Consider the following 12,717-nt stretch of genomic DNA (forward strand, 5'->3'; position numbering starts at 1 on the left):
GTTCACTTCTCTTGTCTCTTGTTGTTGTGGTTTGCGTGTGAGAGTATTTGTCTGGGCCGGTCACCCTCTGCCTTACCCTCCCTCCTTCTCTCCCCTCTGTACATTTTGTCACTGCCTGTCCCCTCCATCACTTCCACTTCAGCGCTCCCCTGTTTGGGAGCCTCTCTCTGTTCACAGTGGAAATAGGATGGCTAGAAAACACACACACACACAAAGGCACACGCAGAGTAACACACTACAGATCAGAAGGCCCTTCATAAACACATGGGATACCCCCCTTAATACTGTAGTTTAGCTGTGAATGGCTCCTGGGAGGTGGGTTTTGTGTATATGCAAAACGGCCACCTCGGATTATCTGTAATGCAGTTTTTTTAATACCAGGCAAAAAACCTGGAAACACTGGGAAAAAAAATAAATTTTGAAAGCGACTGTAAGGAATTTCAAGTCATCATTGTGGTTTGTGAATGAAATAATTCCCGATTACACAGGAAACAAAATTAGTTAAGCAAAATCTGGTCGCTGGTGAGCCCTAAAACTGGGCTGGTTGGCTTGACTCTGTTATATTAGTAGCATTTGCTTTTGTGTATGCATGACAGGTGTGTGACTATAAACTTTGATGACATAGTGAAAGAAATGCATGCAGGTCATGGGAGAGTCGACTGTAACGCTCAAACGCCGCAGTCACTTGCGAGAGCTGGCTTTTGTATGAGAATGAACTGCAGTGACTATATGAACAAATATCCACTGCAGAACTTAAAATGCAGTAAATAAGTATATAAAATCTAAATTTGATTGTTTCTATTCAGTTCCTGATCAAACAGGAAACTGGCAGAATCTGTTTGTTAGCAGCACATCACTCACATAGGCACGTGGCCTCAACATTAAATAGTATATTGTATATACATGTCAGAACAGTTACCTTTAGAGTGGAGCAATTGCTCCACTCTAAAGGTTTCCATAATGTTCCATAAGGTTTCCATAATGTTGCAGATAAAAAGTGTCATTTGAAATGGTGTGACACTAGCGGTGCAAAGCATCTTCCAGTCACGGGGTCAGGTGGTGAACTTGATAAAATCTGAAAATTTTACATATTTGCAGATATTGCTTCTGAAACATTTAGATTTACATTGAAGGAGAGGATAGTGATCTTTTTTCATAATTAAATAGTGCATTGATCATTGATTATTATGTTGCTCTTAACATATCATATTTTAGACAGTCATTTGACAAAACAAATACATAGATCAAATACTGCGGTGTGCAGTGAATAAGAGGAAAACAAATGTTTTTATGAGCCACTTGTGTATAACAATGCATTATACACCTGTCACATGACTAATCCTCAGGTGCTTCTGTTCTTCTATATGAAATTCCTGACATTTTTTCATGAGTGTGCTGCAACGTGCTCTGCTAGTCTCAGGGAACTTAATTAGAGGTCTTATTGATGCAAAACGGCAGACCCCTTCAACAGGTGGTTAACTGCACTGACCCACAAAACCAAGCTGGCGTGAACTGTAAGAACCCTAAAACAAAAAAAATGGCATGAAACTTGTCTTGCTCACATAATAGTATTAATTTTGAGTACATGTTGAGGCAGACAAAGGTGTAATTGTGTTAAAGGGACTGTACTTTAACTATCTAAACCTATTTGATTGATACTGTTTTATTTTGCTTTTGATTACAAAATACTATCTCACATGCATTAATAAGAAAAAAATATTAATGTTATTTGCCTGTAAGCCTAATGTGAACAACATGAACAAAGTCATTTGTACCATGTTTGTCCTGAAAAATTAAGCCTAAGTTGAGTTTTCAGGCCTGTGCTGTGTTTGTGTTTTCTTCCCCAGGAGCAGACTGTTTCATGGGGCTCTGACTGCAGAAAAAGAAGGCAGGAAAATGACCTAAATAGTAACCAACGTGACGGACAACCTGGTGCAGATGTGTTTGTGGTAATTTTCCCAGTTTCAACCACAAGGAAGACACATGCATCAGCGCTCATACACGTACACCATACCTACAGATTCTGCCCTTCCCTTCCTGCCATTCGCCCCAGTCCTCCATGGATTCCTACAACTTCCACTTTGAGAGAATGAGCAACGTGGATCTGCATCCTCTGAGCATGCCTGTCAGCCGGCTTTCCCCAGCCAAGTCCAGCAGTAGCATCGTCGACCAACTTGCACACCACCAACACGGCAAAGGAGACTCTGCCTATAGCTCCTTCTCTGGTGGTTCCACTGCCCCAGACTATCCATCTCCCTTTCTTCCAGAGGACCTTCAGCCAAACTCCTTCAGCCACTATGCTGATCTTAAGTATATAAAGTCCATTTACCATCCGACCCAGGTTCTGCAGTCTGACTCAAAGACCATGGACCAGCTCTATCGCTCAGTTGAATCTATCACCCAGGAGTACCGCAACAAAACTAACACTAATGTAAACCACCTTAACTACAATGGCAGTAACAGTGTCCATACCAACAACAAAGCACTCTCAAAAAGAGAGATGCATTTGGGGAATTCAGCCCAAAGTGCTGTCCCTCCTGTCCGTCCTCCTCCAGTTCCAGCACGCCTGGATAGTTTTATAGCTACTAAAAACTTTGAAAACATCCATCATAATAATGCTGAATTTCAGCTCCAGCAGCCTTATCAGAAGGCCAGACCCCAAGTTCGGCAGCACCATGATCTAAATGCCACAAAACCTGAGACAGCTAATGCTGATACAAGCAACTCGGACTTCACTTCTGACCCAGTATACCCAGTTTGGAGAGGCTCTCAACAGCAGCAGCCACAGGCACAGGTGCCACCAAACTACCGACCCCACTTCCAGCCTAATGATCAGACCAGGCTGCCTCTGAACCCAGAATACCTATCCATCAAAGAGAACAAAGCTGCCTCTGAGCAGCAGAAGTCAGCAAACAATCTAAGCCGATCTATTCCTCGAGGCACAAGTCAGCCTGACCACCTGCCAGCCAAAAAGCCCCCGAGCACTGGTGGATGTAATGGAGACCATTATAGCAAAGCTAGTAAGCGCCATCTTGAAAGTCAGCGCAAAAGGGCACATTCTGCTTACGACTGGCTTGGTTCAGAGCCAGCCCGAGCTGCCAACCCCTGGGGGAGTAATGATCAGAGTCTTATCAGCGGCAGCAGCATTCAGCACAAGGGTCAATACTACTTTGTCACTGGAGTGTGTAAGCTGTCTGAGTCTGGTTTGAAGACACACTCTCTTTCTGTTTGTGGTTCTGAGGCTGGAAGTGAAGTCTCTACTGTGTTGGAGACGCACAAGCTAAGAGAAAGATGCCACAGCACAATGGACAATTTGTTTAGACCTCTCCAAGAGACTTCTCGCTCTTTCAGTGGTACAATTCTAGATGAAAATGATGTTTTCACTTCTGTTACCCCAGGAAAAGATATGATCTCTGAGAGTCGGGAGCAACTTAAACCGTCCTTTAAGCTGACGCAGTCCTCACGAAGCTTCGATGCCTTAGAAGAAATCGACACAGTGCAGAATCGAGAAATTGGCCGGCACACTGCCAGCAACCCTATATTTTATTGTGGTCCCGAAAGAAGCTGCTCACAATCAGCCTCACCAACAATGGAGGATACATCACTGATTAGCAATGAGCAGTCCAACCACCACAAGAGAGACGATCATGCAAAGAGAGGGAAATGGCAGCCCTTAGGGGATGTTGCAAGTGAGAGGATAAACAAGGAAACAACCCCGCTTCTGTACCACCTCACTGGTGCCAGCAGAGCAGCATTACAGCCCAAGAATGAGCCTGGGATCAGTGTAAAAGGCAAGGAAACAGTCTTAAACAAAACAGGCCAAGGTGCTGTGCCAATAAATGACAGTGAGACACCTCCACAGGGTGACATTAGCAAGAATAATAGAGGTGATGATATTTCAGTTGCCTGTAACACCTTGGATGACTCATTTAAAAAGTACTACAAAGAGAAGCTGAAGGATGCTCAGTCAAAAGTTCTGAGGGAGACGTCATTTAAAAGGAGGGACCTGCAGCTGTCGTGGCCACACCGGATCAGGGAAAAGCCAGAGCTGAGACCTGGAGTGATTCATCGTTTCTCTTCATCACAGGACTCAGAGACTTCTAGCGACACGCTTACTCCTTCTGTCACTTCAGAAGGGATGGAGAAGGGGAGCATAAAAGAAAAAGACATCAGCGATCACATGGAGATTGGCAAAAAGCATGAAAATGAAAGTGGGAGGCCAACAAATGTTGCCCAGCCACAGGTGGCACGAATTGGAAGCAGAAAGAGACTGACTCCTGAGCAGAAGAAGATGTCTTACTCGGAGCCAGAGAAACTCAACCACCTCGGCGGTGGCCCACACCACTCAGCCTGCCGTTCATTTGGCAATGAAAGCGACGACCTGTTTTTGGATCAAAATGAGGGAGAGGAGCAGGTGCCACAAGAAGAGCAGGGATTGGTTGAAGCACGGAGGAAGATGTTTGAGACAAGAGGTCGAGCTCTTTCAACCTCGAGCACCTCGAAGACAAACCTAAAACATCTGCGACATCAGGCTCTGGTGGATTACATGGAGCGTAAGACGGGCCATAAAGCGACCGAACCCCAGCAACCAACGTCTCAGATACCACCTCCACCCAGACAGAGGCACTCTCTTGGGGAGAAACCATTTGACTGGCCAGGTCCCAGGTCTCTATGGGGGAATTATGAAGCTAAAAATACAAAGAAGAAGCTTAACAGACCCCACTCTGCAGGCCGAATCCTCGATTCCTCCACCAGCTCGATCAGGTACAGCTGAGAAGCTTCTTTTGGTTCTGCCCTTGTAGTGTGTAGTGTGGATAAATCAAGCATTTAAAGTATTCTGTTTAATTTTCACAAAACAGGTATGCACAGTTCTTCTCAGCACAGTCCTGTTCAGGCCAATATAGTGGCCAGCAAAATCAGTCCAGATGGAGAGAGAGCCAAGGTCCTTCTCAGGGAAAGTCTGCATCAGCGGAGAGTCTCTTGGACCAGCCAGAACCACCCAGTTTCCTTAGGAACCGTTCCACATCCACACCGCACACACTTGAGGTAAAGTAGGCCAAATTAGTGGCAATATCATTAAAAAGCCCTTAGATGTATCCTTAATATGACATTCCTTACTAAAGTCACCTGTAGATTTCCTTTCACAGATATAGTTAATTAATTTAGAGTCTGTATTGCATTTAAAAAGCAGCAACGTAAATAATACAAAATTAAAATAAAAGCGAAATATTTCAGGTCATGTTCACTTGGCAGTGTAGTAATTTCTGACACCAGTACAAATTAAATTCAGTGTTTTTGTTCTTTTTTTGGGTCTGCAGGCAAATGAATATGAGGAGGATCTACTACCAGCTAATACTATGGAGACCAGCAGGTATGTACCAGTGCTGCAGATAATTTGGGACACTTTTATTGGGTTTTAGGTCAGAGAAGTATTAGGTCAGTGATGTGTGCACTGTGGTACAGACTATAAAGTTCAACTTGTTTCATTGTGGTGCTGGAAAGTCAACACCAACTTCCTCCAGCAAACCGACATTCCTTTCAAAAGATTTACACATGGACCGTAAAAGAAGAGTAATGGACTGAACCAGTTTCAATGAGTTAGCCTACTTCTTGAAATTATGTTGATTTCGACTTTGAGTCTCCTGTTTTGAACATTGATATTTTTATTTTCTAGAAATGATTCATGTTCAGGTAAAATAGTGGCACAGTGGCTAGGACTTTTGCGAGAGGTTCGAATCAGACATCCCCATGTCTGCGTGGGTTCTCTTTGGGTACTGCAGCTGGTAGGGTTAGGTTAATTGGTGATTCAAAATTACTTTAGGTGTGAATGGTTGCTCTTCTCTCTTTGTGTTGGCCACTGCGGGGTACACGTCATTGCAAGGGTTTCTGCTCCAAAGTAACTTACAGTTGCCATGAATCTTTATGTCTGATTCTGTTCTTATTTTAGTTCTGAGAAGATTGCCATTAAGGAATCCTCGAGAAAGTCAGCTCCTGTGGACCATCACCAGGTCCGTGTACCGTCACAGAGGGGAAAATCCATGGAAGAGCTTGGGGTATCCCAGGTGACAAAGGTGTCAGCCCTGAGTAAAAGTTCTGAACAGCTGGATCATCTGCGGAGGTATTCGAGTGAGATGGGACGACCAGACTTTTCTGATGAAAGAGAAGCCCAGGGGCAGGAAAGAAGGAGGAAGAAACTAAGTGTTTCGGAGAAAACAGGAAAAGAGCCAGAGATTGTTGGTCAGAAGCACACTCAGGGACAGTCACAAAACCAAACCCAGAGGAAAGCCCTGTTGAAGGACAACTCAAAGGAGGATGCTACAGTCAGATCAAGGAACTCAAGTGGATCAATCTCCCCTATCTCCTCCTCTTCCCCTTCTCAGGCCAAGGTTCATCCTGTGAGTCCTGGATCTCATGGCCCTGTCACAGATGAATGCAGGTCTAGCAGATCGCCTAGTGAGACTTCCTCAAACCCACCGTCCCCTGGAGGTGAAGAGATCACTGAGAGGGAGATTAAATCCACTGTGTCCACCCCCACTCAGACAAAGCTTCCTTTTGAAAACAGATCCAGGTAAGATTAGACCCCATGTTAAAATGTGCCATACCAGTTTCTTCCTCATTTGAATTAATCAGTAACAGGAAACATTACATCAAAAAAAGATTTTGCAAATTTCATCAGGTGTAAATCTTTATCATGATTTTTTTTGACTTCCAGCAGAGGCAGCACATCTTCTGTGACTGAATCAGAGAGGGAGCAGTCGGTGAATGAACCAAGCAGTAATGGCCAGCCACCTGATTCAAACCATGAGGTGTCTCTGAGCTGTGGCGTCACCACAGATCCTTTGCTCTGGATTCTGTCACCAGAAGAAGAGGTCAAAGAGGAAGTCAAGACTACACCTCTGACTGACAGTGTTTTTGACTCCACTAGTGCAGTCCCTCTAAAGCAGATGAGTGAAACCTCTGTGTCTCCCTGCACGTCGGTCTCCGACGAAGACATCAGTCATCAGGTGGATGAGGAGAAAGATCTGGTAATGGAAGATGAGAATGTGGGAGAAAACCAGGAGATGGAGGAAAGGGGAACACCAGAGGGAGAGACGGAGGGCCAGGAGACACCTGCTGAGAGACCTAAGTGGGAGGAGCTTGTAGAAGCAGTTGTCGGAGCCGACCAGACGTTAGCTAGAGTGCTCTACCCACTGACCAATCGTAAGACAGCGCTCATGCTGATGGAGCAGCTGCTGTCGGAGGACACACTGCTCATGGAGGAGCACTACAAGAAGAAACAAGAGCAGAATGGAGCAGCAGAAAGGTAAATGTTCATGTGCCAGAAGAAAACACTTCAGGTAAACTCAGCAGTGGTAAACAAAGCAGATGGAATGACTATTTTTCAGTTTACACTCGTGGAAAATAGAAATTGTGCTGGAGGTCTTCTTCACTCCTGAAGAAGTAGTTAACGTAAAGAATGGATAATAACAGCCAAGCTAGAGTTTCCAATGGTGTGCAGCACTCAGGTAATTAGGATTTCTAGTTTGATGGGTTTCCATGAAATTTGACACTAGTTTAAACTGGCTAACGAACTGAGCTCCACTGGTGCTTCTGTTATCTTGTGTAACATCTCATGCACGGACACACCTGTATATTTGCTTACTGCTGTGCCTGCACTTCTATTTCTGCTAATGTAAGCACACTTCAGATACAAAGAGAATGTGCAGATGCATTTCAGAGTATTTAAATATGCAGAAAACATTTGGACTTTGCTCAGTTAACTCTGTGTTGCTGTTAAAATGTGGCCTGCCTGAAACAAACATGTCATTTGAGCATGTCTATATTGTGACAGCAGGAATCAAGTTGTTTTAACATAACCAAATTTCATTGCAGTGCTGAAACAGTGGAAGGGTCGGAAGCCTCTCCCTGTCCCCCTGCTCCCGACAGTGAGAAATCAGCAGACCTGCAAAGCAAAACTGACATCACAGAGAAGAAGGTAATCATCATTTTATGCAAATAGTGAGTAGTTTAGTTCAGCGTGCATTACAGAGCAAGTATAGCTTAATCGTTTTTTCAACATTAAAATTCCTCACGACAAGTAAGAAGAAATAATTCATTAGTTGAAAAACATTCAAGACATCCCTTGACATACCCATAAAGGTCTGTCTGCTTTATGGGTAAAAATACTCTGTATGTCTCAAATCACTGCTTTGTTAAATGAGTGAAAGCCAGACAGAATGAGCACTGCTTTTATGTGAACAGTTTGAACTGTGGCCTCATTCAGTTTTAATTTTTAAACCAGAGCCTCTGGTGATTTCATATTGATACCATCTGTAAGCTATTTGGCCTTAAGTGGACTATTCAAGCAGCAATAGTTCTGTCTCTTATCACATGATATGCCGTCTGCCTCTTATCAGTGTCTCCCTCTTGTCTAATGTTTGGCTTAGCAAGTAACTCCCCCCTGTTTCTTGCTGCCATGCACACTCACTGCTAGTACAGTGGTATGGTTCCACGGCAGCAAATGTAAAAAAACATATTTTTAACTGGTTTATATCCATCCTTTTTTCACCACATCTCATTTATCTAAAGCGTCTCAAACTCTTCTCTTTGTTCCTTTCAGCGTTTGTTGGCTTCGTACATCGAGGACCGTCTGCGCTCGTATGAAGAGACGCGTGGAGCCCTCCAGGTAGAGGTTCAGGAGAACAAAGCCCGCGGGGAAGCGCTACAGGTGCTGGTCCGTGAGCGTTGTCTCCCTGTGGAACTGGAGAGGTACAACCTGTTCATAGGTGACCTGGAGCGGGTGGTCAGTCTGCTGCTGTGCCTGTCTGCTCGGCTGGCCAGGGTACAGAACGCCCTGAGCACCGTGGATGAGAACACTGATGCTGAGGAGAAGGTGGGGAACCAGAAACATTGACTCTGACTGGCTGATTCTGCATGCCAACTATTGTGAAAATAACGCTGAATAATTAATTTAGTATTTTTAATTAGCGTTACATAATTGTTTACCAGGGATTGTTTTGAAAACTCTCCAAAGTTCTCCAAGTTTCTGCAAAGAAAACCCACAATCACTCAATCCTTCTTGCCTTTGTTTTGACTCAGATTTGGATTTTCATGAACACATAACAGTCAGTCACATTACATAACACATATAATTTAAAAAAATTAAAAGCATTTTAGATCAAATGATCTGATAATAATTTTTTAATGAACTCTCTCAAATACACCAGCATGTGCTCAATGTATTTTGATGCCATTCACACGCTGATGCTGTTTACACATAAACACTAAATCATGTGAGTAAAAGCATACTGTCAGCGAGTGCTCCTGGGAGAAATGCTACGTCACTAAGCTTAAGGATCTCAATATACACTGTGGCTCATTAGGAGCTCCTGGCAAAAAGACCACGGAGAGCAAGTGTTAGAAGTGTGCAGCTGCTCCCATGCCCTCAGCTATACTCTTATTCTGTTTACTTTAGAACAGCAAACACGCCACTTGGGGGAAAGTTGAAGGGCAGCTGTAATGGAGTCAAGGTTTCTCACTTTGTGGAATTTAAAAAATGCTGCTGGGTTTATCTGGGCTTAATTGACACTTTTCAGCTTATCAAATGTTTGAAGATTAATTTGATTAATCGATAGGGGGTTCACTTAAAAGAGTTTTCATGTTGCTAATTTCTTCTCCTAAATAATTTCCGCGCTCTCTTAATTAATCATTAATCCAGTGGCCACGTCACAGGCGTAACACGAGTTCTGGCTGTGCTTTCTTGCGCTTTCTGAATAACCTGTTTCAGTGTTTCCAGCATAATTTTTTGTATGTTTGCATGGATGCATTAGACCTCCAGATTTTCCCCTGAAAAGACTCTTTGTTAGCCCTGTGCTCTGTAATAGCAGCGCTGAGCGTGCTGCATACTGAGGGCTTGTTAGAGGGCTCATTTGTTTTCTCGCTGTTATCAGCAACACTGGTATTTACACTGACTCATCGAAACTCCAACCCAGTTTCGATGACATTTGTAACTACCCTGCCCTCTGTTGACACAAGGAAACACTGCACCCTCTGTCCTGTAGCTGTTTGAAACATAATCGTGCAACTTTCACTCCTCTTTATTTCCTGTCACTTATAAAAACACCCCAAAATATGAGACAAAATGTCACATGATTGTTTTAGGGATTTATTTTGGTTATCAACATGTGTCTAATAGAGAGGAAATGTAGCCTTATAACTCTGTCACTTAGAATTGATCATTTTTTCTCTTTGCGTTTCCATGCAGCAATCTCTGGACAGTCGCCATCGTCTGCTATGCAAACAGAGGGAGGATGCCAAAGATCTGAAGGATAACTTGGATCGCAGAGAAAACCTCGTCTCCACCTTCCTGTCACGCCAGCTGTCCGCCGAACAGCTACAGGACTACCGGCGCTTCGTCCAGACCAAGGCGTCGCTGCTCATCCGGCAAAAGGACCTGGAGGAGAAGCAGAGGCTGGGAGAGGAGCAGCTGGAGGCCCTTACCGGCAGCCTGGATCTGTGAGGGGGAAATTTTGGATTTGCTTCGCTTACCTAAAATGAGGATGGCTTCTTCAAAATGAGACATGTAGAGACATGTTGGCTTTGTAGAGGTCCAGCTGGTCTCTGCAACCCTTTGCACTCTGTCATGACTGTTTTGGTCATTGAAAAGAGTTTAGCAGAGTTACACCAAGACCCACGATACCCCTCTTCTATTTGTTTATATAGGCAGTGCATGAGGTGAGCAGTAATGACTGAAGTTGCTTACCTTCCTGTCATCTGCTGAGACTCATAAATGCTCACTGACTCCGCCCACCACTGTTTCCAGGCTTGTCCCACTACGGTACATCTTTTACTTCGAACAGGAGTGAACTGTTTTTGTTTGGGGGGTTTTCTGTGTGCCTTGATGATAGCTGAAGCTGTGGAACATTTTCCATTAGAGCTGCTGTGGGGACACTTTTTTAGCAATGCAGAAACCCTCCCTTCACTTTTCATTAGTGCTTCAGCCCTGTATCTGCACCTGTGGAAACCTACTATAAGCTTTAAGATTGTATTTGAGCAGCGGGAGGACGCCAGTGAAAGAAAGCAGTCTGAAAGAGAGCGATGTACTGTATCATATCAGTAAAAATGTACAATAGATGTAGAAGATTTAATCTTTTTTTAATGTTCTTATTTTTAAATGTGTTTCAAATGAAGGCACTAAAAACCAAAAAAAAAAATAGGTGAATGGAAAAAAGCACTTTGTAAAAAAAAAAACCTAAATGCACATTTCTTCAAATCAGATTCAAGATCATTTCAAGTGGAAGCCTTACTCCATCCATTTAAACAATATTTCTTCCTGTTTCAGGTTTGTTTTAAATAGGAATGTTGAGGTGATCTTTTTTAAAAGGTACACGAGCGCATCAATCAGCATGAAAAATTGTGTACAAATTTTTTTCCAGTTAATTTCATTAAAGCCTTGATGATTTATACTGGAATAGTTCTTCATACGGAGGTGCTAAGCCTCATAAAAGCAGATTACACATAAGCAACAATTATATCACTGAGTACTTTGTTCCCCAATGTCCTTTTGTCGCATAGCCGATTCTTGATACTTGAAATGCCTTTTGTTTTAAGTTTTTTAATGAGAAAAATTCGCAATCTTCAATTCAGGCGTCTTAGACTGGTTTCCTGTTCTCTACCTCCACAGAGTAGCCCCCTCTAGAAACACGTGATGCTTGTTTCATTTTACACACTTCTCTTAAGTTAAAGGCTGTTTCTGAAAGTACAAACACACTTTACCCGCACATCCACTCACCTTTAACTGCACCACTGTTTCCCCATTAAAATCTGTCAGCTAGTTTTCATAGTTTTATACATTTCTGTTCTCACAGAACCTTCAGTCCAACACTTTTGAGAGCTGTTTAATGTTGCTGTTCGTCACTGTGTGCGCGCGTGCTTGTGGTGTGTGTGTGTGTGTGTGGTTGAACAGAAAGACAGAACTCCTTTTGGTATTTGCCGTGTTAACTTTCAGCAAAACTCCTGTGAAGGTGATTGAAATGTCATCGTCTCTCAGGAATCTACACCTGCTGGCTAATGTATATATATATATATATATATATATATATATATATATATATATATATATACATATAAACACCCAGCACGCCCCTGCGGGCGGTTTATCCTTCAAGCTCGGGTCCTCTACCAGAGGCCTGGGAGCTTGAGGGTCCTGCGCAGTATCTTAGCTGTTCCCAGGACTGCGCTCTTCTGGACAGAGATCTCCGATGTTATTCCCGGGATCTGCTGGAGCCACTCGCCTAACTTGGGAGTCACCGCACCTAGTGCTCCGATTACCACGGGGACCACCATATATACATATATATATATATATATATATATATATATATATATATATATATATATATATATATATATATATATATATATATATATATATATATATATATATATATAAATAAATTTAAAAAAGTAAATAAATTGTGATTAACAATAAATCAGTTTTTCTTAGTAACTACGTGCCCTTTTACCTTGGATAAATATTTCCATGTTTTTGTGGTAAACAGTTTTTCCACCTTGGCCACCACCCCTGAAACATTTCTCTGGAGATTTATGACTCTGACCGCTTCAGTTTGCTAAACAAACGTATGCTTGTTTTGGCCTTTGTGCTGACGCAAGGCTGGAGTGTTAGAGAGGCTGAATGCCGTTCCGTTCAGCCTGCTGGAATTCCTAAAGAATCCAAAA

General features: G+C 43.0%; 1 protein-coding gene across 5 annotated transcripts in view; it reads left to right on the forward strand.

Annotated features, from left to right (window-relative positions):
- shroom1 (shroom family member 1) overlaps positions 1 to 12,314 on the forward strand; it is a 31,466-nt gene extending 19,152 nt beyond the window's left edge. For 4 of the 5 annotated variants that reach the window (XM_080866309.1, XM_080866308.1, XM_080866311.1 and 1 more), the window contains 8 exons: positions 1,848 to 4,764; positions 4,860 to 5,046; positions 5,319 to 5,371; positions 5,948 to 6,568; positions 6,713 to 7,303; positions 7,873 to 7,975; positions 8,600 to 8,872; positions 10,244 to 12,313. In XM_080866309.1, coding sequence (XP_080722435.1) covers positions 2,060 to 4,764; positions 4,860 to 5,046; positions 5,319 to 5,371; positions 5,948 to 6,568; positions 6,713 to 7,303; positions 7,873 to 7,975; positions 8,600 to 8,872; positions 10,244 to 10,498 — 4,788 coding nt within the window. In that variant the 5' untranslated portion in view covers positions 1,848 to 2,059 and the 3' untranslated portion in view covers positions 10,499 to 12,313. Of the gene's footprint in view, positions 1 to 1,847; positions 4,765 to 4,859; positions 5,047 to 5,318; positions 5,372 to 5,947; positions 6,569 to 6,712; positions 7,304 to 7,872; positions 7,976 to 8,599; positions 8,873 to 10,243 lie in introns of all 5 variants that reach the window. The other variant, XM_080866312.1, reaches the window with a different exon arrangement.
- The last annotated feature ends 403 nt before the right edge of the window (positions 12,315 to 12,717 follow it).

This window comes from Rhamphochromis sp. 'chilingali', assembly GCF_963969265.1.
Source record: "Rhamphochromis sp. 'chilingali' genome assembly, chromosome: 19".
Taxonomy (NCBI): domain Eukaryota; kingdom Metazoa; phylum Chordata; class Actinopteri; order Cichliformes; family Cichlidae; genus Rhamphochromis; species Rhamphochromis sp. 'chilingali'.